This window comes from Lepisosteus platostomus, chromosome 24, assembly GCF_059453375.1.
Source record: "Lepisosteus platostomus isolate fLepPlt1 chromosome 24, fLepPlt1.hap1, whole genome shotgun sequence".
Lineage (NCBI taxonomy): Eukaryota > Metazoa > Chordata > Actinopteri > Semionotiformes > Lepisosteidae > Lepisosteus > Lepisosteus platostomus.
The window spans coordinates 14,772,471-14,796,200 of NC_142634.1; the positions used below are offsets into that span (position 1 = coordinate 14,772,471).

Below are 23,730 nucleotides of genomic sequence, written 5' to 3' on the forward strand. Positions count from 1 at the left end.
TATTGCAACGTGGTAACTGGTATACAGTATATACGTGGGTTAGGAAATACATTTAAACCTCCTCTACTGTTTCGCTTCTTTGTCCTTCACTAGATCCTTGCTGTTCATGGTTGCTTAGGGCCAAGATCGGACTGTTTGATCAGTGATTCAGCTGTTAAACAACAGCGCAGGTGAACTGTGTTCCGTACAGCTCTGGGCTTGTGAACTGCTGGAACGTCTAGTAGCAGCAGATATTTTTGAAGATGGCTTTAGGCTGTCATGCCAGCCTGTCAGCATTACAATGGCTATTGATTATATAGGTCTGCGCTGCATGGAATCGATGAGCAGTACTCCTTTGGCATATCAGAGGATGCCAACCATAGTAGTTCCAGACAAGGTGGTTGTGCTGAGCTTCTGCCAGTTCTCTTATTATGTCTTGGCCTTGATGCCTGGGTGCTGATTCCACAGCTCATCAGAAAGCCAAGGTGAGACACAGACTCTTTTGGCTCAGTTCTCCAGAGTTCCAGCGGCTTTTTACTGTACTCCACTCTTGCAGCAAGGTTGTTGAGATTTCAGGGCTTTACTTAATACATCCAGCAAAAACATTTCACATGTCAAAAAGGTTGTGCATAAAGGTTTCATTAATGCTAAATTTGCCTCCCTTATTCTGGCTCTTTGATTCCTTGATTAGTCTCATGCTTTTCAGCACAGCACAGCACAGAATTTCTCTGAACTGTTTGTACCAGTTGATCAGCTGGTGGTGAGCAGACACAGGTGGGGGTGACACTGTCACACACTCCCACAATCAGCATTTTTGTCCTGCTGCAGAGACCCATTTGGCTAAATGCAGACCTGAATGAGGACAGTTCTGAATTTCAGAGACTGGTACAGTGTTGATACCAATCACAAATTCCATTTGACCTTTTAGGAGCTGAAAGCAAATTTACAGATATGCCCCTAATAGAAAACTTAAATCACTTAGTCTGTGATAAGGAATCCAGAAGACAGTGTTGCTCCAAGGTTAGGGATCCCCATTTCTGTGGGTTTAAATCACTAGCACCCAACATGCTGGCAGGGATTGGTGTGCGGCTCCAGTTAAGACAATAATTATATCAATGTGAATTAGCTGAATTAGAACCATTGTGTTGCAGTGAAGATCTGCAGGAATACAGCCTTCAGGAGAGGGGTGTGAACCCCACTCTGAAGAAGGGGCTCTCATTCCTGCCCCAGGGAACTGCTGTGTCCCCTGCTTTTTGCCCTGGGCAAATTCTTAACTAATTCATGGAGTTATTGTATTATTTCAACCAATTATCTTAGTTTAAATATCTCATTTTGCACAGTTTATTTTTTAATCTCATTGTCTTGCAGTCCATGTGGGTCCTAATGCCCCAGTATAGTGACGGGGACACTATACTGTAAACAGGTGTCGTCCTTCGGATGAGACTTAAAACCGAGGTCCTGACTCTCTGTGGTCATTAAAAATCCCAGGGTGTGTAACCCCGGCATCCTGGCCAAATTTCCCATTGGCCCTTACCAATTATGGCCTCCTAATAATCCCCATCAATGAATTGGCTTCATCACTCTGCTCTCCTCCCCACTGATAGCTGGTGTGTGGTGAGCGTTCTGGCGCACTATGGCTGCCGTCGCATCATCCAGGTGGATGCTGCACATTTGTGGTGGTGGAGGGGTGTCCCCATTACCTGTAAAGCGCTTTGAGTGGAGTGTCCAGAAAAGTGCTATTAAAGTGTAAGCAATTATTATAATTATAATTAATTTTGTTCGAAAGAGCTTTGGATATTTCAAATGATAAATAAAATAAAGTCAAAGGAATAATTCTTGAGGATCCTACATTTTGTATCATTATAATATCGATTCATATGAAATAAACATATAGGTAATTTCGTAGGACAATTGAAACATCTTGTGAAAAAGAAAATTGGCTTCATACCCATGGGAAACTACTATGTCCAGCAAGCTTTGCGACCTACCGTGCGTGTGACGTCATTCAACGGCGCATTTTTAATCGTGAATGACCCGGATGTCGATCCTTTTCTAGTGAGCTAAGGTAAGAATGGCTCCTCGGTGCTTGAATTGCTGAATTAAAATCCGTGACAATCTTTTAAAGTTACTCAAAAGGGCCCCCAAATCCCTTACTTCACAGAAAGCTAACATGTTTAAGAATAACCTTTTCTGGGAATGGTGTCGTCTGGTTAGGTTTTTGATGGTGTAATTTGCTGTTGTGTACTGAAAGTATAGGCCTGCCGTTATAGTACTTGGGACACGGTGCAGAAATATTCTTAAACCACTAGAACGAGTTACTGTCAGGGTTACAAGTAGATGCAGACATTAGTAGCATATCGTCTAGAACACGTTTCGGAGGCGGTTGTTTTATGTTTAATTTGCTGTAAAACAGCCGGATCCAGGTTACCGGGGACGGGTCTTGGTCTGGCTGCTGGTGTGTGTTTTGCATGTGTCAAGCTAGCGAATAGCCCACACGGACCCGCGTTCATCAGCGGGTTAGAAATGTGAGAATAACGCCACACTTTCGGAAACCCGCGTGATCCCGTTAGCGTTTCCTCACGGACTCGAGTGGGGGGGGGGAGGCCGTCGTGGAGCGGGCCGGTTCCCGTGTGTCTCTGGTAGCGGCGGCGGCCTGCGCCCGGGCTGCCTGCCTGCCTTCCCTGCGTCAGATTCGTGAGTGCTCCTAAATCGTTATCAGGAGGTTTGCGTGATAACTTGTTTTATTTTTCCTGCCCTCGTTTCGATCAAATTGCTGAAACCAAGCGTCGTACCGATTTGGAGACGCTGATGAACTAGACCGGTGTTCTGACATGAGGCGGTTTCTTTTTTTATCGTGAAGCCTGAAAGCATTTTCGCTTTGAACTAGAGCTAGAATTCTTACAGTAAACAATGCATTGCAGTAGGTTTTACCCTTGAGATGATGTATCTTGGCGCTCATGCGGTTGCGTTGCGGACACGGCTAATCCAAGCCGCACTCCTGCTGCCTGGGTGTTTTTTGGTGGATGGCTTGAACCCGGCTCGTTGAATGGTGGGGGGCGTTGTCTAGGTTTTCATTCTGACCTTACTCTTAGCCATCCAGCTAATCGACTCATTGACAAGCCTGCCTTCGGTACTTTTGAGTGTCTCAGGACCTGTGGCACTGTTGCCCTAGGTTAGAAAATAGACCCGTTTTGCACCCAGCTTAGCTCATGCATGGCATATCTCCTCCCCCCCCCCCCTTCTCCATCAGATGGCAGAAGACAAGAAGAAGAAGGTGGCGAAGAAGAAGCTGCACCACACGTGCCGCAATCCGCTGCTGGCGCGGGGCCTGAGGAGGTTCTCCCGCAGCGCCATGTACGAGAGGAGGGCCCTGTACAAGCGCAAGACCAAGACCACGGAGACCAAGGTCAGCGCCCGTCCACTCGCCCCTCGGGGTGCAGCCTGTGCCTTTAGACTGTGGGAGACATTGGTGGCAGTCTTGACCATGTGATGCATCCATAATGCAAACTGTGTATGAGCAACATCGTTCCTAAACAACAGTATGTCAGGGGTATTAAGCAATATGCAAGAAAGATAAGATCACTTTATTGGCCGTATACAATTTCTTGTATTGGGAATTTCTTTTCAGCTTGCTCTCCATGAGACACACAGACAGGGAGAAAAGCTGGGGGTCAGAGCGTAGGGTCAGCCATTTATACAGCGCCCCTGGAGCAGTTGGGGTTAAGGGCCTTCCTCGGGGGTCCAACAGAGTAGGATTCCTCTGCCGGCAGCAGGATACGAACCGGAAACCTTCCAGCCACAGAGCCACCGGACAGCACTAAATGCTCATTAATATGTACATTCTTATACATGTTTCCTTTGGGTATTATCCTGTCTTAGCCTTGAGGTTGTATGGGATGTGGGTGCAGCCATGCACTTGTTTAATCCAGCGTGTCATTACAGATTGAGAAGAAGCTGAAGGAAAAGGCTCAAGCCACTGTCACCAAGACTGTCGGAGGGGACAAAAATGGAGGCACGCGTGTGGTCAAGCTCCGTAAGATGGTATGCTTCTTTCCTTACCCAAGTCATCTGACATTTCTTAGCACCCAGTTTAATACAGTTGGGTTTTGCAGAAGTTTGTAGATTTTGTGCAAGTGAAGTTTTGCATTTATAGGAAAGCAACTGTTTATAGTTGTTTGTAGAGTTTCTGTTGACTAGTTTGGTGTGTTTCCCCACCCTCTTCTCCAGCCCCGTTACTACCCCACAGAAGACGTTCCTCGCAAGCTGCTGAGTCATGGGAAGAAGCCCTTCAGCCAGCACACGAGGAAGCTGCGAGCCACCATCACCCCTGGCACTGTGCTCATTCTGCTGACCGGCCGCCACCGGGGCAAGGTGAGAGGCTCACGCAGAACCGGACCGTTCCATCAGTGTCATGTCAGTTTCATGAACAGCTGGAGTCCTCCTGTAAGAAATACAGTTGCTGCGCAGTTAGAGCATTTGTGAGGCTGAAACAGTAAAAGAGTTGAATGAGCTTGGAAGCCTGTAGGAAGTCCAACCTTTTGCCCTTGCCTGGGATTTCACAAACCATGGTGGCTAAAAGGCAAGTCCTGTACTGTTGGGATGAAATAAGCTTTGGAAATATCTTGACACATAATTGCACATTTTAAGATTGACCCTAAAATTTTTCCCCTCTAAGCCAATACTGAGTCCCTTAGGAATACGATACAAAGGCATTACTGGTCCCCTGTCTGCTGAAGCAGTGTTTCCTGGCTGCAGCATGCTTGCCTTAGTAAAAGGTGCTGTGCGGCGCAACTGTCAGAGACTCCAGCACAAGCAGCCCTGTTGGGTGTGAGGGAAATGTATTTTGTTCCCTAAGGCCCAATAAGAGGTGTTACTAAATTGACGTTTAAAAGATTAAAATGAAAACTAAGATTTTAAAGATGTATATCATTTACAGTTTATGGCAAAAGTTTAAGCCTGTGTTAATGAGAGAGGGGGGACATAAATTTCATAATGGCATGACTATTCCTCTTTCAGCGTGTGGTTTTCCTCAAGCAACTTGCCAGTGGTCTTCTGCTTGTGACTGGTAAGAGTTTTGAGCTTTACACATGTAGTTTTTCAGAACTGGAAATTTTCCATTCATGCTTCATATGTGAATAGTTTTGTTCATCAAAGGCATTACTGCAGAGTTCCAAGAGTGTTTATACAACCGTGGTCCTTGTGTAAAAGGTTCTGAGGTTCCTGGGATACCCAGAAGAGCCTCTTACCCCCAGGTTGTGAACCCCTGCATGAAGGCATTCTGTGCATTTTATGGTGTCTTGTGCTCATACTTTAGTTACAGCTCATCTAGTGTTCTTCTGCACTTTTCATCACCTAGCATACTACATGTATTTCTGTTGCTGGTTGTGTGTATATCAGCAATAGTAGTACATGTATTATTTAGCAAAAGCAGATTAAGAGTGAGGTTTTATTTCAACATTATAGCAAAACTACAGATACTTTGCAGTTGCAGTTTAATATGACTGTCCGTTTTATGCAGAATATTAACTGGAATAGTGATCTGTGTATCGCTTCATCTCTGGGATGAATTCCATCTCCAGATGTTTGACAGCTCTGCATGTTGATGGTGTTGAAGTAATTGCTGTAGTGAACAGGTGACCCTGTGAATGGTTATCTGGGTTTTGGAGACCAGCAGGTGAAACTGGTGCAAAAAGTAGTTCTGGGTTTGAGGGTTTTTCAGCTCTGTGGGTGTGAATGAATGGTCCTAAGAATTTGAATTAATGAATGCTGAAAACGTTTGTACGATGTGATAAACATTGAAGTTGTGGTCACTAAACCAAGGATTTTCATGCCTGGTCAGAGGAGTTAAGCCTGTACATATATAATGTTACTGATGTGTGAAGTTATTTATAACTTTGGAAAGGTATGACATCCAAAACGTTCAACCTTAACATGAAAGGATAGAGAGAGACGAGCATTGGTCCTGAAATGTTATGATTGCAATACTGTGGAAGGGCTCCATATTGTGAACTGGTATATCTTTTTTAAATGATTAGCTGTGAGTAACACACTGTGCTTTAATTTTCACTTAGTTTGTCATGGCTTGTGGTTTTAGGAACTGGTGCCCCTGGCATTAGGTAGACTTATTCTGAAGTGTAATTTTCCTCCATCTTAACTCTGGAAGTCCAGTTCATTAAGGATGTTTAGCTTTTTGTTTTGGATTCCAAAATGTAACAGTATTCCAATTAGGACACATCTAGATGTGAATGGTTGAGGAAGAGAAAATGCATTAAAGGAAATGTTACTTTTTTTGTTTCTTTGGGATGTTGGTTCTTGCTTTCTTTAAGGCATCATTAGATGCTTGTCAGCTGTTTTTATCATTGTGTCTCTGAACCTGCCAGGTCCTTTGGTGCTGAACCGTGTGCCCCTGCGCAGAGCACACCAGAAGTTCGTCATTGCCACCGGCACAAAGATTGACATCTCTGGCGTTAAGATCCCGAAGACCCTGACTGACTCTTACTTCAAGAAGAAGAGGCTGAGACGACCCAGGCACCAGGAGGGAGAGATCTTTGATACTGAGAAAGAGGTAACTTGGAGTAAATCCTGATTGCTCTGCTGAAGTGAATTTGCAGTCCAATTTAAGATTGTACAGTGGTGCAGGTATTAGTTTAAAATATAGCTTAGGTCAAATTTAATGCATTAAAATACATTACAGAAAATAAATTGAATTAAACCATACTAACTTTTTTTACCATCAGGCTTTTGTTAGTGAAGTACTAAACATCACTTACATTTGTGAGTTTATCTTGTCTCAGTGAAAGTACACTGTTAACTGAATTTCAGATTACTTCACATATTTCTTGAAAAAGATTCAACTGACAGAAGAGTTGATTTCCACAAAGGTTTTAAACCTTTGCTAGTGTGGGATACCTGGCTTTGCATGGAGCAGCAACCCATATGGCTGTTTGTGTTTTTGTGAACTTGTAGTGTTGTTGGGGTGCTGCTTCAGTCTCCCAGTGACAAGCTGTTGTGTGAAAGGGGGGGGATGACTGTGCTTGTTATAGAAGAAAGTGCACAAGCCTTGTTCCTCCCGTGAGCCTGTGCTGTGTTTTAGCTCTAATCGCCTCTGATATGCTTAATCCTGCACTTGCTGTGGAGTTCATTCAGCCCCCCCAGAAGTCCTTCAGCCTTAAGGCAACCCCAATGCTGGGTGTCAGAGGTTCACAGTGCCCTTCCTGATTACACCATACCTGTCTGAGGGCTCTGCTTTTGCCTGCTTACTGAAAACCTGGGACTTGTTTTTCTATTAAGCATTTGATCATCCTAATTTGTATGAAGAGGACTGTGATGTTCATCCATTAACATAGTTGTTATAGGTTTGACGATGTATATACTGATACTGATGAAGGTTTAATTATTTTAGGAGTTGAAGATGGATATTTCCCTTGCTTTAGAATTTTGACATTGACAAAAATGTTAATAGAGATGTATATTTAAAATTAATTACTATGAATTTTTCTCATAAATGGAATTCTTGTTTTACAGAAATACCAGATCACAGAGCAGCGAAAGCAGGATCAGAAAGCTGTGGACGCCCAGATTCTGCTCATCGTCAAGAAGACCCCACAGCTGCAGGGCTACCTGCGATCCTCATTCTTCCTCTCCAATGGAGTTTACCCTCACAAGCTGGTTTTTTAAACTTGTGTTAAACCGAATAAATGTGGATTAATTGGAGACTGTAAGGTTTTGTCTTGATGTTTCTTTTGCACTAAGAACATATTTCACATGCAGATAATTACACTTGTGTAATTTCTCTGGACACTCCACTTGAAGCGCTTTACAGGTAATGGGGACTCCCCTCCACCGCCCCAGCCGGAAGATGTGACAGCAGGCACAGTGCACCAGTACACTCAACACACATCAGATTAAAGTTGAAATGAATGAAAATGACTGAATGGCCTCCCTATTTAAAACTGACTCGAGATTTCAGGGTAACATTTCCATCAGTACAAATCCTTTTCCTTAGAGTGGCCTTAATTTGACAGTGGATTTATCACTTTAGCTGTATATATGGTGCACCCATAGGTTGTATCCAAGACCATTTGGACCCAGAATCTACAATGCTTGGCAGTTTCCTGGTTCAGTTTATGTTGAAGAATGGATTTCTGTACTTTTCTGGTCTGCACTGAAGTGTTCTCAACATTTTTGTAGTATAGTTTCGTGATGTGCATATAGGGTTTTTGGAAGCTCCAGCCATCTCGTCAGCTCGTCATATTGAATATTCTAGGTATGATTAGTGCACCTAATTAGGCAGCATAAGTACAAATGTGTTTTGAGAATCTAAGCTTGTAGTTCACATGTTGACTTTCACACACTGAACCAAGAAAAGGAGTTTCAAATCGCACGCTCAAGCCCAGGGCAAAGACCACAGTATTTACCACAAGACATGGGCAACCTAGTAATTTAAAGAAGAGGTCTCCATCCTTGGACAGCATTAACTCAGTGTTGTACATGTACATTCTGAATGCTAGGAGCACCTGTAAGTTATTGATCTAATGAAGTGTTCTGGTCCTTGAGAGTTGAACTGTACTCATTGTGGACCCAGATGGCAGAATTATGTCAAAGGTTACCTGCTTAATTGGTCACTGAAGCTATTCCCAAGTCTAAGAATGTTCCAGTGGTCTATGAAATGTGTTGTATCGTGACTATTCAGGATCAATGCAGGGACTTCTGGGGACTCCAGTGGGGTGACTTATTTCATAGTGTAATAAACAAAACTTCTCGGGAATTTTAAAATTCAATTTCCAACTGTGATGGCATATCGGAAAAATTAAACAGTTTGAGCTTTATTGTCCCATTGGGGAGACTTGTTTTACGGCACACTCCCAACATAATACAATGACCGATTAAATTTTACCAAGAAGTCAGTGCAACAGTGTTACCGCAAGATAAGGGAGAAGGTAGTAATGATACATTGTTGGACAAGGGATGTTGCAGTGGGGGTGAAAGAGTTCCTGTGTCTGTTAGTGTTACACTTGGGGACACAGGCGTCTCCCAGATGGGAGAAGTGTGAACTCGCAGTGGGTGAGAGACACAATCCATCATACACTTTGCTTTGTTTGCCACCCTCTCTTTGTAGAGGATTTTTAAGGGGATTTGATTTGCCCCAATTAACACAATACAACCATGTGTGGGGAGCGTACTGGTGCACTATGGCTGCTGTCACATCATCCAAGTGGGGCTGCACACTGGTGGTGGTAGAGGGGAGTCCCCTTTACCTGTAAAGTGTTTTGAGTGGGGTGTCCAGAAAAGCGCTCTATAAGTGTAAGCAATTATTATTATTAAAAGCAAACACACAAATAGAATCTCTTTAAATTTGTTGATAACACACAGTCCCGGTCAGTTTATTAAGGGACCCAGAAAACCATCATCAACCCATTCTAAATGACTTTACTAAACGGTGTAACGCGTTCTCTTTGCGATCACATGTTTTAAAAACAAGGGAGCTGGTCATGCATTTAAGGAAAAATGCTACACCCCTCCAACCTACTGTGATTCATGGTCAGACAGTAGAAACTGTCAATGACTACAAGTACTTTGGGCTGGTCATCGAGTCATAGACAGAAACCTGAGTTGGGATAAATGCCGTGACACCATTTCTAAAAAAGGACAACAGAGACATTTTTCTAAGGAAACTAAGATATTTCGAGGTAGATAGAACCATCCTAACACTTTTCTACTAAGGTCTTTTGCTGAAAGTGTCCTAACATTCTGTCTCACTTGCTGGTTTGGTAACATCGGTACCAGATTGAAATGGTAAGACTAGTCAAAATAAGTAGCAAATGAAGACTCTTGGTTACCCAGGGTGTGTTATTTGGATAGGCCTTAAAGCTTTTAGTAGGAATGATGGCGTATACACAGAAAGATATGTATTCCGATACCACCCCATCGAGATCGTATATATCCCATCCTCTGACGTGTCTCTAACCACATCTCACTGCGTGCAGTCGAAACAGCCCTGCAGCTGTTCAACGCTGTTCGTGTCCCAGACTTTCGCTGTTCTTGTCTCTGGTTTGCTCCTCTCGAACAACAGCTGGTGGATCGGCCTGAGAAGCACCGTGTTATGATCAGATGCCCAGTGGAGGTCTTGTGGGGGAGCAGGAGGAAATTGGAATGATCCCGTAGCAGGGATCGATAATTCTGTTCAGCAGCGTGGGGCAGGTCGCATATTGATAATATGTGCAAAGTGTATTTTTCTGCGTACGCTGACATTAAAAATGATTCTAGACGACTTTTTCTTCGTTCGCTTTGGGGTGGATATAAAAAACTGGGATAGCAGGGATACTCAGCAGTTCAATGTCGGGTGTGCCGCTTCAATGTCGGACGGTAATATTTTGACACCAGCGGTTATTAATCATCAGACAGACCGTTATGTTTACCTGTGCTTACAGCGTCTCTCTCTCTGTCCAGTCGGGTAGAGAAAACCCTTCAGGCCTGACCTCATCGTCCTTTCTGTGTCATGGAGCCTGCTTTCTCTCCGTAAAAGCAAGTACGCAGGCATCGCCAAATTCGTGCAAGAATCGCACGCTGGCATAAAGTTCATCCAGCCTGGTGCCTTTCAAGGAGCGAATATTAGACAAAATCATCGTGGGCAGGGGGAGTTTATTCCTCCTCTGCCGGAGTCTCTGTCTCAAACCGTCCCTCTCACCGCGTTTACACTTTAATTTGAGTTTTTTAAAATCCGTATTCTGTGTAGAACACAGATTATCTTGAGGTAGTTAAATTCAGCCAGGTAGTCCTCGAGTAGTTTTACGTAAAAGAGTAAATATAGTTGAAGAAAAGAGAAATAAAAGAAAAAATCACAAGACAACTACAAAACTAACGGGGATCTGCCGCACGTCGCATTGAGAAGCGCCCAACTACAATTTTCATGTTCCTGAAGGCAGGAGAACAGAATCTAATTGAATTGGGATCGCCAAGCTTATTCATCATTTTCCAGTTCTTGATAAATTTGGTGCCATTCGTGTCTAGCCTAGAGCAATCAAATCACTGTCCTGCAGACTGATGTTTCTGCAAGTTTTCACTCCAATTTAGTTATTAATGAGCTTAAATAACTGTCTTAATTGGGCCAATTTTAGGCAATTAACTCATAATTTCAGCAGCAAACAGACTTTAACATAGCTTTTCAGTTAGATGCAGAGTTAAGCATGTTAGTCGTGTTTATAAGAACTGAAATATTGAGGCAGTGCTCGACAGTTTTTGTATGCAGGTAAAAATCGGAATCTCACAACCTGCAACCTAGTCTTAAGAAAATAGAGATGAAGTATTTAAATTCAACCATGGAGTCAGTTAAGAGCTTTCTTTTATTTAATACTTAGTAAGTAAATAGCCATTTCAGTTTGTTTTCAGTGTTTTCTGTTCAAGACTAAAAAGTTCAGTTTCTTCAGCCTTGTATGATATTCCCTATATCTTAACATACCTGGTTGCTCTTCTCCAGACTGATTCCAGGGTGGCAATATGTTTTCTGAAACAGTAAAAACAAAATCCATAACATTTTAAATGAGACATTTCTAGGCCATTCTAACATTACATCCCTTGATTTAAATTGTACACTTTTAACTAGATATCATAACATATTGTTAGGCTTCCCCACATTTCCTAGATTATGAAAATGATAAGTCAACATATCTGTCTTTTCCATATGAAACCTATTCAAGCTCAGTGTTATCCATTTTGTATAAATAGATTCTATGTTTACCATGCACAACTCTGCACTCTGCATTAAATTTAAACTGCCATGAGTCTGCCCTTTTGTGAATTTCACTAGTTGCTTCTACATTGTTTGCCAATTTTGCTACTTTGGCATAATCTACAAAATTGACTGGTTTCTAAAAGTACCAAAATCTAGATCATTGATATAAACTAGGAAGAGTAGTGGTCCTAGTACAGGATACTGTGGTACTCCACTAATTTACATCACCCACAGTTGAGCATTCACCCCTTATCTGTATTGTCTCATTTCTATTTATTAACCAATTTCCAGTCCAATCAAGTAATTCCTTGACTGTCTACAGGTACAGTATGAACTACCTTTGCTAAATCCATGTTGACTTTTCCCTAGTGTCTTATTTTCATATACATGAACCTTTAATTTAGTTCCAATAGTTGTTTATCTAATGTTATGTGAAATAGAAGAGATACTTACTGGTCTAAAATTCCTTAACCCTTCTTATGCATTGCTGCTGCATTAGCAATTTGAAGTCTATATGTATTACTCCTGTCTTGATAGACTGTTGGAAGAGTTGTGTCAACAGCTTCTGGATAATATATCTTGTTTCTTTGAGTATAATTGGTAGGATATCACTGGGTCCTGAGGATTTGTTCATTTTGGATGCCTTTAGTAAATGAAACACCTCTGCCTGTCTTTCTGCTGTCTGAGACATGCTGTGGATTTTCTTCCTAGTGAGCATCTGAGTGATACACTCCTTAAGTACATCAGGCATTCCCCTTTCATTGTCTAGCTGTGTCCCATTACTGTGCTGAATATTTTATACTTCACTCATAACAGTTCTTTTGTGCCTGTAGTACTGATAACTTATTATTTTCAAGCCTGTCAGTACTTTTTTAAATGAAAAAAAATCATTATTGCCTTATGTGTTAACAGATTTGAATCCAATTAGTCAGTTTTAGCACCCCTCATGTCCTGAGCCTTAGTGTGTTCTGTTGCCTAGTACTCAATACTTAACGGCTGAAACCTAGTGACTGTCTATCTTCTTCATTAAAAAGAAAGTCATCTTTCTTAGCTGTTGTACAACATTTATGACAATAAATTGCAGATTTTGTGTATGTTTTAGTTAATTAAGGATTAAAGATCTTCAATGTCATGAAAAACATCAGCTTCACCAACTCAGAAAAAGCGTCCGGACTGCAGTGGAGACTGGACACACTGCTGCTGGATGCACTTGCATTGTTGGCAAAGTGTTGACAATCATGTCATTCACCTCCAAGGTAATAAAGTGTTTTTCTTTGTAGACTCTGGAAAATGTGTTATTATAGATACAAAATGTCATTTGTGTGTTAAAAAAACAAAGTGTGTCTTTAAATGATATCAGACAGGTAGTTATCCCTATTTGTTATTAGAAAGTACATATTAATTAGCATTTAATGCGATCCGTTGGCTCTGTGGCTAAGGATCTGTGCCTGTGGCTGGAAGGTTGCTGGTTTGTGTCCCGCGGCCAGCAGAGGAATCCTACTCCGTTGGCCCCCTGAGCAAGGCCCTTCACCCCAACTGCTCCAGGGGCGCTGTACAATGGCTGACCCTGCGGTCTGACCCCAAGCTTCTCTCCCTGTCTGTGTGTCTTATGGAGAGCAAGTTGGGGTATGCGAAAAGACAAATTCCTAGTACAAGAAATTGTATATGGCCAATAAAGTGATCTTATCTTATTTCACAATGCTAACAGACAGGACTGCCTAACTAGACTTCTAATCCTGCATTGCTCGTATAAGGTCAGAGTCAGGAGCCACAGACACACATCAGTGCGACAGCTAACTCTATCCTGTGAAAAAGTTGCATATGCAATAATAAAAGTGCAAGAAATGCTGTTGGTTCCAATACCCATTTGTTGTTTTTTAATTCGTTTCAGTATGTGCATCTTAAAAAAAAACACCTTTTCAGGTGATGATCATTACACCAAAATGTGTTCCTTATAAGAAAATAACAGCTAAATAGATTCAAATGTCTATTTCAAGATTTGAGTCAGCTTTCAGATCATGTGGAATCTTGAATCCGGCCCGGTGCCACGGTTTGGCTCCGTCCGGACCTGAGCACAGTGGAAGCAAACCCTCGCTCCTTCATTGGTCGCGCTTGTTGTCATGTTTATGAAGCCGCAGTGGATTGTGGGAGCGGTGGGCCTTTCCAATATGGCGGCTCACTGAGAGCTGTGGGGCTTCCATTATTTGACCAGTCACTTCAGACAGGAGCAACTGCACTTCCAGAGCCGGGCTGCTTCACGCATTGCGTTTCTGGGCTCTGTATAACCTGCGTTTTCAGATGCAAAGTAAAGGCGCTAATCACTTTTGAAAAATAACGAATTTGTGCACGGAGTCACGCCCACTCTGTCAGAAAAAAAAAGGCGAGAGGCATAGAGAGAGAGAGAGCTCAGTAACCTGCAGCGTCTAGGCTCCTGACCCGGGCGGCGTTCACTGACATACACTGGTGATTACCATTTCGTTAACAGCACAATGGCTACTGGGTAGTGCATCGTAGTGGCCGTCGATATTTTTGCACGAGTCGGCTCGTTGCTGAGAACTCGTCTTTTTTAATGTCCGACCTGTCTGGCGTTTTTGTCTGGGGAGAGAGATGGGCGCAGCGGCCGTGGATTCGTCCCAGTGGCTGTCAGTGAAGGAAGAGACGATTTTCCTTCACGATGGGCTGATTCGGGTCACCGACCTGGCCGAGCTGCCCAGCGAGATCGGGGTCTCGGAACCGGGGGACAGCGAGCAGGAGGTGAGTCCAGCGACCCCGACACCGATTAAGCGTTTTTGTGTCGCGGGGGGAGGGGGGTATAGATACCCCCAGTGGGTGAAATGCTATGGGCAGATGAAAGTGGAGATAAAGGACCTACATTAATTAAACTGATGACGGCACCTAATGTAACGTTGACAGATTCAGTGTTCTGTATACATGCTGAATTGTTATCATGGTGTCTTGGTGTGAACAGCTGTGTAGCGCCACAGTACCACCCTGTTCATCTGTACTGAACAGAAAAACAAGTTGAGGTAGAGCAGGACTCGTGTGTCCTCAAAGCAAAGCCTTGTTTCAGGTGGAATTTCCCTTGCAGTGCAGTCTGTTCCGACCGAAATGACCCCTTAAATAGCGATACACATCGAAGTAATGGAAGAATAGATATCCCAGCCCTTTACTGTGTTTTACTACGCAACCGTGCACTTTGAAATTGGAAGTTATTGACTGACAGTTTTAGCAGTGGCTGTATACATACACATTCTGAAGGGCTATCCATTGTCATTTAAAAATATCTTCAATGATTAAAATATCTTGCTCTGAAATCACTCTGTGTCAAGAACTTGTATATATGTACGCGGCTTATGTTTGAACTTCGTTTTATTGTATCGTTCCGCTAGAAATAAAGAAAGTCGGGTTGGTTTTTCTGGAGATCAGGGTTCCTGTCTTGAAGAGGCCGGTGTGTCAGGCGTTGAAGCTCCCCTTAGTTTGTTTACAGCGCTTTGCTTCTCAAAAACTCCAAAGACGCGACGTGCTTTGTAAGCTGCTAACCCCTTAATTTTTTAACTTCCCAGGAAAGAGCAGACATGAGTTCCCCGACGTCTCCTGGGTGTTACTGTATGCATGTTGAGTCCTTTTGAATACTAACAAAGCCGTGATATATAAGGGAAACAATCATGTTTGTGGCTGATTAGAAATTGCTCAGTCTTAGCCACGACATTACCAGCTGCTGTGTGCCAGTCTTCTACAGATTTATTTTCATAGGAGTTCTGACCATTGCAAGTTTAAAATGATTGCCACACATGAGAGCTTTGTTATTGGTACGACTAGAACTGTAAAGTGTTCCTCGGCACGTTTTTGTGAGACTGCTGGTGAGGCCTAGTCATGGTGGGAGATCAAGAGTGCAAATTTATAAATTGCTACTTTTGTAGATGGTAAAGATATTGGGTTATATGCCCATCCTCAAATTACATTAAAAATGTCTTAGGCCTACTATTTGTAAGAAATAAAGACCGAGACATTTCTGACATACAGTATCTCGAATACCTTAACCTAATTTTGAGAGGGTGCTGAAAGTGCTTTGCAATTTGGCATGGAATAATTTGTGAGAGTATTAACAAAATAGCTATATGTTCTATTTTATTTTAAGTGGTTTGGTGCATTTCCTCTAAATCTACATTGATTTAGTTACATTTGGAAACATGGTGGGAAAGTGAATGGACGTGTGCATTATAATAAATTAATATAAATTAAATTAATGAAAACTCTGAAAGAACAATAGCAGTGCTTGCAAAAGAAAATAGTCATTCTTTGGAAGTTTAAAACGTTTTTACATTTTACCCACGTTTCCACTATGTGGAAGATATTGAGCCACTCAGTGAGAAGTACAGTAGTGTTTTTTTAAGGTTGCTTACAGCATGGCTAGATCTATGCGGTGGCTCTGAAATGGGAAACATGCAGTTTCAAACCTGGAACTGTGGCAAAAACAGTATAACTGTTCTGCAGCTGTGCTTATGACAGCTCTGTAAGTTCTCCTCCAGTGAAATTTGAAAGTTAATTTTACTGCCTGTGTTGTACTTACTTCAGATTGGTTTGTCATTCCTAAGTACTAATTAAAAGGGAGTCATTGAGTTTTATGAGATGTTCCAACAGTGTTTGATAGTTGAGTTCCCACCATATAGGCTTAACTTCCCAATTTGAATTATTTGTTTGACATACTGTTCTAATTTGAATGTACAGTGTTTACATCTCGTTTGAAATTCACTGATTGGCACCCTGTCATTTCTGACATTCATAATGTAAGTGAAATATTCTGCACAGATTTACTGTATCTTATGCATTATGTATTTGCACCAGGTCCCTTTTTGTTCAAAGGCATGGCATTGTATGAGGCTTTAAGACAGTGTAGCAGCTCTTTTAAATACAATAACAATAACTTAAGTTTTAAACAAAAGGTAGTTTCTGCATTGCAATTGCCCTGATTTAGAGTGAAATACAATTTTACATGGTGTTTGCAATCTAAAACCAGTACAGATCCTAGGGTTTGTAAACAGGCTTCTGCAATCACCTTTAGCCTGGCTGTCATTTATTCTCTTTTGTATTTGCACAACAGTTGGGATTCAGCAATGTTATCAAGAGTCACCTGTTTCCTATACATACAGTGAATGAGTCACTGTCTCTGATTTTAGAGACTGATGACTGATTTACTTTTTTTTTACTGATGTGTGTGTGTGTGTATAAATATTGATTTTCAGTTTTTTTAGAACATGAATTTATAATTTGGGGACAAAATAAATTGCATATTTAATGTTCTTAATATGTTGCAAAAGCCAGTTTTGAACAGTGACGCTGTTTGAAATTATACAGAATCCTAAAAGTACATATATTTTGTATTACAATGTAGTAAACTGTATATAGGCTTTAAATATAAACACTTAATAGAAATGTTTATGTAATAAACATTGAGCTATTTAATGTTTAAGGAGATTATAACATTATAGGTTATTATTGACAATGCTGAAAGTGAAGTATAGGCTAGTTTAACTGTTACTGTTTCTCAGAGAAGGTAATTTTCTCTTAAACTTAGTCTAGCACAGAATAGTTACAGAAGACATTTGTAATTAGCCAATTCATCACAGTAGTTCTTGAATAAACTACCACAGAACCATACTTCTAACAGTATGAGAAGCACAGTTCCAGGTACTCTGACATTTCATGGCTGCACAATGATCCTTCCTCCAGAAACCTTGACCAGTGGCTGCAAGAGCACAGATATGTGTTCACGTTTGGATTGGATGTGTTGCTTCCCATACTGCTATTGGCTAGTTCAGAAGACTAATCATATTTTTACTTTTATAATGACTGAATAAAATTACAGTAGGGGAAATTTTTTTTTCTTTTCATTTTTTCCACCTCTGTTGCTTCAAAACAAAAATCCTGATCTTTTCCCCAGATCCTTTCTGCTCAAACCCTTTATTTTCAAACTGGATGTGTTTGGAAATGATTGCAGAGCTACAGTACATGTTGCAAACAAACCCCACTGTGCTTACTTGGAGACAGAGGGCAGAAAAGTTGGCACATTTCAATGTCTGCTTTTCTTTTTTTTTACCCTATTAAAATAACTGTTGAAACTTCAGCAGAGTTATCTTTCTTTGCTTGTAATACACTTTTTTTGGAAGTGTGCATTTTTTATTTTTCTGAACCACCTTGGTGTTTTTTCAATGTGAGCAGCCAGATGAGCCGTTCTCTTTGTGAGTAATGGCTCTGTTGTCATCCCCCGTGTCTTGTGAGTATGCCAGCCCTGACATAGTGCATTGAATATTCAAAGTGAGCTCTCTATGCTTTCTGTATGGGTTTTTCACAAATTGTCCTTTTGGATGCGCTCATTATCCATTGTTGTTTTTTGGAAGAAGACGACCAGGTTAAAAAAAAAAAAATCCAAAACTTTTAATTGAAGTAATGTACTTACAACCTTGGGTTACATTATTACAGAGAAAGGCAATTCCTACAGCACAGTGTCCCCAGTCGCTGTACAGGGCAATGGCTTGTAAATATGGTGCACAGGCATCTACAGGTTCACAGACATGACCTGCAGCAGCACCCAGGCTTTCTTTGGATATGTCTTATCCATGTACTGATGCCCGGCCCTGCTTAGCTCCTGAGGTTTAATGAGCTCAGGCTAGAAGGCAATAATGTTGTCATACTTAACATTTGGTGGTAGCATCATATTCACACCAGAAAGCTCATGTCATAGTGCCTTCGAAGATATGCACCCCCCTGAACAATTGCAATTATTGTTGTTTCTACCAGAATTTCTTAATGAAATTATTCATCCCCTTGATTCACACAGCACACACAACAATTTATATCGTTTTTTGTGTAACAAAAACTTATGATAGATGGAAATGTTATAGCTGAATATTCACTCTTACAGAGTCAATACATAGCAGACCCACCTTTTGCAACAGTTACGGGTTTGAGTCTTCTTGGGTGTGTCTCTTATCAGCTTTGCACAGCTGGATTTGGAGATTTTTCACCATTTTTCCTTGCAGATTTGCTCAAGTTTTGTCAGTATAGATGAGGAGCATCGGTGACCCCTAGTATTCAAGTCCTTCCACAGATTCTTGATAGAATTCAAGTTTGGGCTTGAATTTTGGCCTGGCCACTCAGGATTTACCTTCTTGTTCTGAAGCCACTTCAGTGTCACTTTGACTATCTGCTTGTGGTTGTTGTTCCATTTGGACATGAATCTTCGCCAAGTTTGTTTCTAGGTCAAGCTGGTTCTTCAGAAGCATTTGCTTATTTGGTTCCATTTATTGTTCCTGACAGCTCAGTACCTGCTGCTGAAAAGTATCCCCATAAGATGATACTACCACAACCGTGCTATCGGGATGGTATTACATGGGTGATGAGCTGTGTTGCGGTGTGTGCCAGGCACATTGCTGTGTATTCAGGCCAAAGGGTTCAATTTTTGTTTCATCAGGCGGAAATCTTTTGCAACATGGTCTGGGGATCTACCTGATAAAGCTTATGCTATTCACTTTTGTCTAGCTGCTCTCATGTGATCTTGCATAGAGGCTGAATCTGTGTAGAGCTAGAGAGCTGTCTGCATGCTCATTGAGTTCCTGGTCACTTCTCTGAGCACGATCCTTCTTGCCTGGTTGCTCAGTTTGGGAGGACGGCCTGCACTAAGGAGAGCCTGGTGGTTCTGTATTCTTTCTGTTTCCTAAAGATGACCTGACTGTACTCCAGGGAACATTGAATACCCTTGATATGTTTTTATTCCACTCCCTTAGATCTGTGCATCTTCACAATTCTATCTGAAGTTGTAAGAAACAGCTCATTGGTATTGATGGTGGAGTTTCTCAAGCAAGGTGAATACTTTCTGAAGGCACTATGCATTGAGATCATAACAGTGCTGCTGAGACAAAGGAAAATGGGAAGGAACTAGTAAAAACTTTTCATTGTAAAAATAGTATCTTCCAGAATGAACAACTTCACCTATCAAGGATGTATCGCCATTACTATTGAATAAAATAGCCCTGATGCTATGAAAGTGTTTTGTGAACTGTATGAGCAAATTAAAGAAAAGGCATGACTCTGACTCAAACATGCCAGTAAATCCTGTTTTATGAGCTGGAAAATATAGTATGTTTCCTGTTTTAGAAAACTGTGTGTCAGGTTTAATGTTTGCAATTAGAAGTGAGTTTACATAGCCCAGTGAAAGAAGTGTTGATCATCTAAGCGAAAAAGATAAATTGTCTTGTTTAAAACTGCAAAATGTTTTGAAATACATTTGAAAAGTATTGCAGATGTGACTATATTACGATAATGGATTCTTTAATACCTTTACCTTGAGGTATTCATTGGAGTGTTTAGGCAATATGTTGAGCATTGAAGTGTAGGTTTCACAGCAAGGAGTTCAAGAATTAAAACTGCAGAAAAGCATTCATTTCCTGTCGGAGTTAATGGGGAGCTATGCAGTGACACTCTATTGACAAGTGTGCAAATGGTCCCTTTCCCACTTAACAAATATGCTCAGCAATTTTCAGAGAAAACTGTTTTGTTTTTCCCACTGCAAATGTGTACTGAGAACTCCTGGAAATATTCTGCTCACACTTTTTGACTGTAACGAGAACATTCCATTTCTGGAAACACATGAAAACATTCTCTGAAGTGTGTGCTATTTAGAAGCTGCATGTTTTATTTTAATTCTGTGCTGTTTAAGATTTACTCGCAAAAGAAAAGGAAAAGAGAAATCTATTTTCTTTGTACTTTCTGTTAGTTTGCCATTAGCGTTAAAATTCCTCAGGTCCAACATATCACAAAACATATAGATAGTTTGAGATCTTCAATTTAAGACAATGTGCAGGACTAAAGATGGAGAAGACCTCATCGGGACTTCATAGTGCCAAATACATTTTTACTCCATCTTTTTAAAATTTTGCTGTTATCCTAATGCAGGTCTGTCATTTTGAGGCCAAGACCTGGTTTAAACTACATTCCTGCAGGAAGATACCTTATTTCTTTCTTTTCAGTGCCCTTACATGCATTAAAAGTAAATATCTGTGAACATTTAAACTGTTGTTGGTCCTGTGAGAATGATGGATTTTATTAGAGAAGATATTCTCTGCTGCAGTCTTATCTATCAGAAAACATGGGTATATCAAATTATTTTGTAACTTTTACTCGCTAAAAGGTAAACCAGCTTTCTTTACAAACGACAGCATCATGATATGCTAAATATGAACTGCCACTGATGTAGATCACCATAAAGACAGGACAGAATTGTATTAGATTCAGAAAACAATACCGTTTGATCTTTATTTTAAGTATACACTAATTTTTTTTAATAATGTTTCCTCCAAAGTATGATGTCATGTCATCTGCTGCTTTTGTAAGACTGATAGTTCTTCCTCCTGATACTTGAGGTTGTTTGTGCATTGGGAGCCTGAAATTCTTCATGCATCTTCTCTGCAGGCAGCTCCAGTGGTGCTCTGCTAGCTGTGCTTCAGTTCCTGGGATTATTGACCAGTGTGGGCTGCTCCATTTGGATCACTGCCCTCCTGGCTGTAGAGCACATTATGCCTTCAGGTTTGAGGCTTTTAGAAGATGAGCTGCTTTGACCTCGCTGTGTTTTGAGTTTCCTTTTACTAGCTGATAAGATAAAGATATCTTAAGATAAATGATAAGATAAATGAGCACTGCCCTAAAATTGCAAAAACAGCAGTGTCGCTTTTATGTACTGTACCTTGTTTGGTCACTTAAGAGTCTAGGAACTGCGCCTGTGTTAAATACAAAAACTGATATATTTTTTAATTATTCTCTTAGCATTACACCTCTCCTAATTTTGGATATTCTGAGTGCATTAAAGTATCAATTTTTTTGTACTCTTAAAAACTAAAATCACCTTTTAACAGATTGTGACGATAAAACCTTTTATTCAATACACTCTTCAGCCTACGTGGTGGATCAAGATAGGCAGCAATCCTGATACTTTTGAATTTAAATCTTTCTAGATGCACCTTAAGCACGTCAGTAACAATACGTTTTTTTTTGTCAGCATTAATATGTCATTTTTGGAGACGATCCAGAAAATGTATTATGGAGATCTGCACTGAAATAGAAGCAATTCGATTGCTATATAGCATTAGAAAGACATTTAGATACAGATATTGACAAGAGACAGCTTTCACAGTCTCCAGTTTCAAAGCTACAAATAGCTCCCGAGTCACTCTGTGGAGTGTAATTAATCCATTCCACCCCTATCCACTTGGAGAAAGACTAATTGGTTTGATTTTTAACTGATTTTTATAAGAATTAAAAATAATTAAAAATGCAGTAGGCTACACATTCCTTGAACTCAAACTAAACTGTAATTGGTTATTAACCATAAGGACAATTACACAAAACTGAATGCCTTGCTTGTTGTTTTCTAAAGGACTGTGAATGTTGTATGTAAAACCTTTGGCTATTGCTATAATGCTTCATTGTCATTTGCATTGTGTGAACAATGTTCCAGCTGGTACCTGTCACATTTTGCATAAGTGGCTTGTAACGTTTCACCATTCATTCCTGCTGATTCATGGATGTGTGATCTCTGGCTGTCGAAGGGAGGTCATTTTAGTTGTGTTTGTTTGAGAGTATGGCTAAATCCTTTGCTGTGAAGAATCTAGACTGGCCTGCTTCACATGGTTGTGTATTATATACATGTATATGTAAAAATCAGCTCTTTATTAAGGGTTCTGCATCCTTAAAACTAGGACATTGGAAATAGGAACACATGTGTACGTCTTCCCCCCAAGGAAGAAGAGGTTGGTAAACCTCTTTAGGCATCTGCTTGTATTTTGTCCTGTGGAGCCGAGCTGTACATTATTCCGTAATGTTTAGGTGCACAATGTATAGAATCCGGTGAACCGTTTGATCTAAAAATGTTTAATTCACATCAGTATAGGTTGCATCGGTTTGGCGAACAGGAAAAAGTCTAGGGTCTGCATTAATTTCCCTTAATGACAAGCTCTTGATTAAAGTGGATTTATAACACTTGGTCCTGTATTAGTATGGTTGCTTATCCTTCATTATGGAATGCACCCTAAGTTTGAAATCAAACTAAACCCAGTAAAAACAATGGCAATATTTTTAACAGAAATAGTTACTGAAGTCACAGAGAAATATAGTATATCATGACAGAATGCACAGTGCATGTGACTGGTGTTTGCGGCCAGTTTGTGCAGTCCTTCAGACTGCTTCTAGGATTAATTGAATCTGGGTAGCATTATTTGTGTTTAACTTGAACCCTTTAAGCTTTTTCGTCTTCTTTTCTTGTAGGCCAACTTCTGCATTCTACCACTTCCTGTACTAAACCATTTTAAGTCTGCCTTGCTTTTCTATTCTGGGTGCATTCGTTTTCAGTTTGCCATGGAAATACAGAGTGGCTAAGACGTGTGTAGGGAAATCGAGGATCCTGATGGCCAGGCCAAGCGGTGGCTGGATGGGGAACTGGCAAGAGAGTTTAGGCTCTTAAAACCTGTGGCTGCATCGTACAATCTACATTAAGCCTTGCTTTGTCAGGGTTGTGCAGCAAATCCCTGACCTGTCTTCCTGTAGGTTATTGTCACGTAAACGGGTCCTCTAATACTGTAACTAGAAATGTAATCTTCCACAGTCTGAGTGGGAGGAAATGAATGCAAAGCCCAGCACCTCGAGTGCCAAAGACCTTTGCAAAATGGCATGATGTCTTACCCCACTAAAGGTTAATGCCTTGCCTTTATTTGATGCTTTTCATTTCAGTTATCCTTTGTGATATATTACTTTAAATATCATAGATAATGTGTTTAGCTTTTAAGCAGACTGTTTTTGAATGTAACAGGTGAAGTACTCTCTTCTCTCGCAGACCAAAGCATTAACTCTGGTCTTTCAGACGATTCAGTTTGAATATGAATTTGTGTTAATATGCACCTTTACTACTCTGTTTAAAACAGGAAAAGGGAAGAGACAAGAATTTGCTGCAAGAAGTGAACAAAATCAGTAAA

The 23,730-nt window shown here is 40.9% G+C and overlaps 2 protein-coding genes across 8 annotated transcripts in view; both read left to right on the forward strand.

Moving 5' to 3' along the window:
- The first annotated feature begins 3,200 nt into the window (after positions 1 to 3,200).
- On the forward strand, positions 3,201 to 7,700 carry rpl6 (ribosomal protein L6). Its single transcript, XM_088618086.1, has 6 exons — positions 3,201 to 3,385; positions 3,922 to 4,020; positions 4,207 to 4,350; positions 4,996 to 5,044; positions 6,360 to 6,544; positions 7,504 to 7,700. Exons 1-6 carry the CDS (start codon positions 3,230 to 3,232, stop codon positions 7,654 to 7,656), a joined length of 786 nt encoding a protein of 261 aa, XP_088474212.1. The 5' UTR covers positions 3,201 to 3,229; the 3' UTR covers positions 7,657 to 7,700.
- A 6,149-nt stretch (positions 7,701 to 13,849) lies between these two features.
- The window catches only part of hectd4 (HECT domain containing E3 ubiquitin protein ligase 4), an 87,164-nt gene continuing 77,283 nt past the window's right edge, over positions 13,850 to 23,730 (forward strand). For all 7 annotated transcript variants that reach the window (XM_088618715.1, XM_088618719.1, XM_088618720.1 and 4 more), the window contains exon 1: positions 13,850 to 14,464. In XM_088618715.1, coding sequence (XP_088474841.1) covers positions 14,318 to 14,464 — 147 coding nt within the window. In that variant the 5' untranslated portion in view covers positions 13,850 to 14,317. The remainder of the gene's footprint in view (positions 14,465 to 23,730) is intronic.